This window comes from Sinocyclocheilus anshuiensis, unplaced genomic scaffold (genome assembly GCF_001515605.1).
Source record: "Sinocyclocheilus anshuiensis isolate Anshui unplaced genomic scaffold, SAMN03320099.WGS_v1.1 scaffold669, whole genome shotgun sequence".
In the NCBI taxonomy this organism is placed as follows: Eukaryota; Metazoa; Chordata; class Actinopteri; order Cypriniformes; family Cyprinidae; genus Sinocyclocheilus; species Sinocyclocheilus anshuiensis.
Genome location: NW_015536499.1, coordinates 12,256 through 14,830, shown reverse-complemented (window position 1 = coordinate 14,830; position 2,575 = coordinate 12,256). Strand labels below are relative to the sequence as shown.

The following is a 2,575-nucleotide window of genomic DNA, read 5'->3' as shown; positions in this document are numbered from 1 at the left end:
GACAGTTCACTGCTGTGTACTACCATATGGACCATTTGGCAGGCTCCTCTGCCAATGCAGACATTGCAGGCCGAGCTACAAAGGCCAGTGCATTCTTTCAGAATATTCCTTTCATTAGAGACACTTACGCCTTTGTTATTGATTTTATTTTTTGTTAGGAATTTAGTTCATCAGTGCTCTATGTGACTAATTTTTACTGTTGTATGATACAGGTTAAGAAATCAATGGAAGATGCCACTTTTGTGCTCTTTTGCCATTTTATTGCAGACGTGTTCAGTGGCATTAGTAAGTTTAGCCTCCTACTTCAGAGGAATGAGATCATCCTACCACAGGTAAGGGAGATGAAGTGGGATGTGTAAATTTGAATTGTGTTTGAGTGCTTCAAATAAAGAACTTTATGTTGACCAGATTGTTAGTTAATCATTTACAAGTCAATATTGCCTATATGGACAGCGATTAAAAAAAAAAGTGAACTTGTAAAACTGCGGTGTTAAATGCGATGCGGTCGAAGATTTGGGTGCACCTAACGTTTGTGCTGGTGCACCTAAGAAACAAAGTTAGGCGCACCAGTGCAACCAGTGCAAAAAGTTAGTCTAGAGCCCTGCCCTAGTGTGATCAAAAACACTGAATCTGAAACGTCTTTCATAATTTGCTTAATCTGCGATTCAGCATGTCTTTAAACCCAGAAACGGGATTTTCCAAGTTAAAGCAGACCTCAAACTCAGGCTTCTTTCCGAGGGCCAGCACAGCGACGGTTATGGCCAGAGCAGCGGTCAGACCCCAGATCTGATGGATGTTGCCTGTGCTGGGGTCAGTGTACATGAAACTATGGGTTGGGCCGAAGACGCTGGGCACAGGATAGCTGGAGTGATCCGCCTCTTTAGTGAAAAACTCCAGAGGAAGAGTGAACACCTCGCTCACCTCGTCTGTGTTTGGACTGGCTTTGAAGGAGTCCTCGATGAATGATCAGAAGACCAGCCTGAGGAAACCATTTGAGACGTTATAATTGGCCAAAGCAGACAATTCATTAGAGACACACACACAGACAAAAAAACAAAAACGCTTACTGTATTCTGGCACACTAAATTATTTAGTGGTTGTCTGCATTTTAATAAAATGATTATACTATTTTTTTTCATTGCAAATAATTTTATATTACAAATATTCAAATAAAATCTACATTATAATCAATATATATTAGAATAATTTATTAAAATGCAAGCAAATACTAGAAAAAAGAATGTATTTATTGAGCTAATACTAGTAATGCATGAGTAATATTAATGTATTTGTATGTATAATTTGTCAGGGAGAGTCCAGCCTCGTCAGGCCCAATTATCTCACACACCCGTTCACAATCACCGGAGTACTAATCAGCTGCACCTGTCACCACCTCATCAGCACGAGCTTAAATGCACAGTCACTGCAGTCACACTTCGTCTGGTCTTGAGTTCACTACGCTACTCCTTACCTAACTCACTGAACCCGGACTCCATCCTGATACCTTCCTGTCTCTGTGCCATCCTCTTCAGCCCGATCCACAAAGGAACCCGTCATCATGTGAGCCCGATCCCTTCCATTCCATAGACTGTTGCTCTAACCCGTTTGCTCTCCATATCTCTCTCTCTCTCCCAGCACCTGTTCAATAAAGCTCTCTGTTTACTTTACCTCTCCGTCCCTGGTCTCCTTCTGTACTGTGACAGAAGACCAGACCACAACTTACCCACCTTATGGAGCCACAACCACCGAACCCCCCATCACTGGAGGATTTAATCCACGCCATCCGTACGCCCGTTGTATCTGCCTCCCACAGTCCCATGGCACGGCCCGCTATCTTCTCCGGTGAGGCGGTGGATTGTGGTGGCTTCTTATTACAATGTTCCTTATACTTCGAGATGCAGTCACAAGCCTTTCTCAATGACCGCGCCAAGGTGGCCTTCATGATCTCTCATCTCGCCGGCCGCGCTCTTCACTGGGCCCAGTCCATGTGGGACAGTAACAGTCAGGCCCTTCGCACTCTATCTACGTTCACCGCCCACTTCAAGGAGGTGTTTAGTCACACCGCGGCTGAGATATCCGTGCATGACCAGCTCTTCCGTATCCGTCAAGGCAAGGCCTCCGTGAGCGAGTATGCCATTAAATTCCGCACTCTGGCGGTGGCGAGTGGATGGAACGAAGTGGCCTTACTGACTGCGTTCCGGCAAGGGCTAAACGCAGACATTCGCCTTCAAATGGTGATATTTGACGACACCGTGGGATTAGAGAGTTTCATTCAAAAGGCTATCAAGATCTCCCAACATCTCCTGGCCTGTACCCCGATCCAGCCACCGCCACACCGAGCACATCCGCCTCACCGGCTCCAGCACCAGAACTCATGCAAGTGGATTCGTACCATCTCACCCATGCGGAGCTTTTGCGGAGGATAACCACCGGACTGTGTCTGTATTGTGGGGAGCAGGGACACTTGATTCGCTCGTGTCCTATCCGTCCCTCACGACCCTCGGTGAGTACTATCCAGCTCAGCCCTCAAATTGCTACCTTGACTAGAATGAATCAGAATCAGAATCAGAAAGAG

The 2,575-nt window shown here is 45.9% G+C and overlaps 1 protein-coding gene across 1 annotated transcript; it reads right to left on the bottom strand.

Moving 5' to 3' along the window:
* Window positions 1–609: 609 nt before the first annotated feature.
* Window positions 610–1,557, bottom strand: LOC107688835 (peroxisomal coenzyme A diphosphatase NUDT7-like). The gene is made up of 2 exons (XM_016486638.1): window positions 1,481–1,557; window positions 610–961 (listed from the first exon to the last, which is right to left on the bottom strand). Exons 1-2 carry the CDS (start codon window positions 1,555–1,557, stop codon window positions 643–645), a joined length of 396 nt encoding a protein of 131 aa, XP_016342124.1. The 3' UTR covers window positions 610–642.
* Between the last annotated feature and the right edge of the window lie 1,018 nt (window positions 1,558–2,575).

Excerpts from the sequence above, each read along its gene's own strand:
- LOC107688835 (XM_016486638.1), bottom strand. The coding sequence starts at position 1,557 with ATGACGGGTTCCTTTGTGGATCGGGCTGAAGAGGATGGCACAGAGACA. Across the intron at positions 962-1,480 it reads CAGGATGGAGTCCGGGTTCA|CATCGAGGACTCCTTCAAAG; the intron begins GTGAGTTAGGTA and ends CTTCTGATCATT.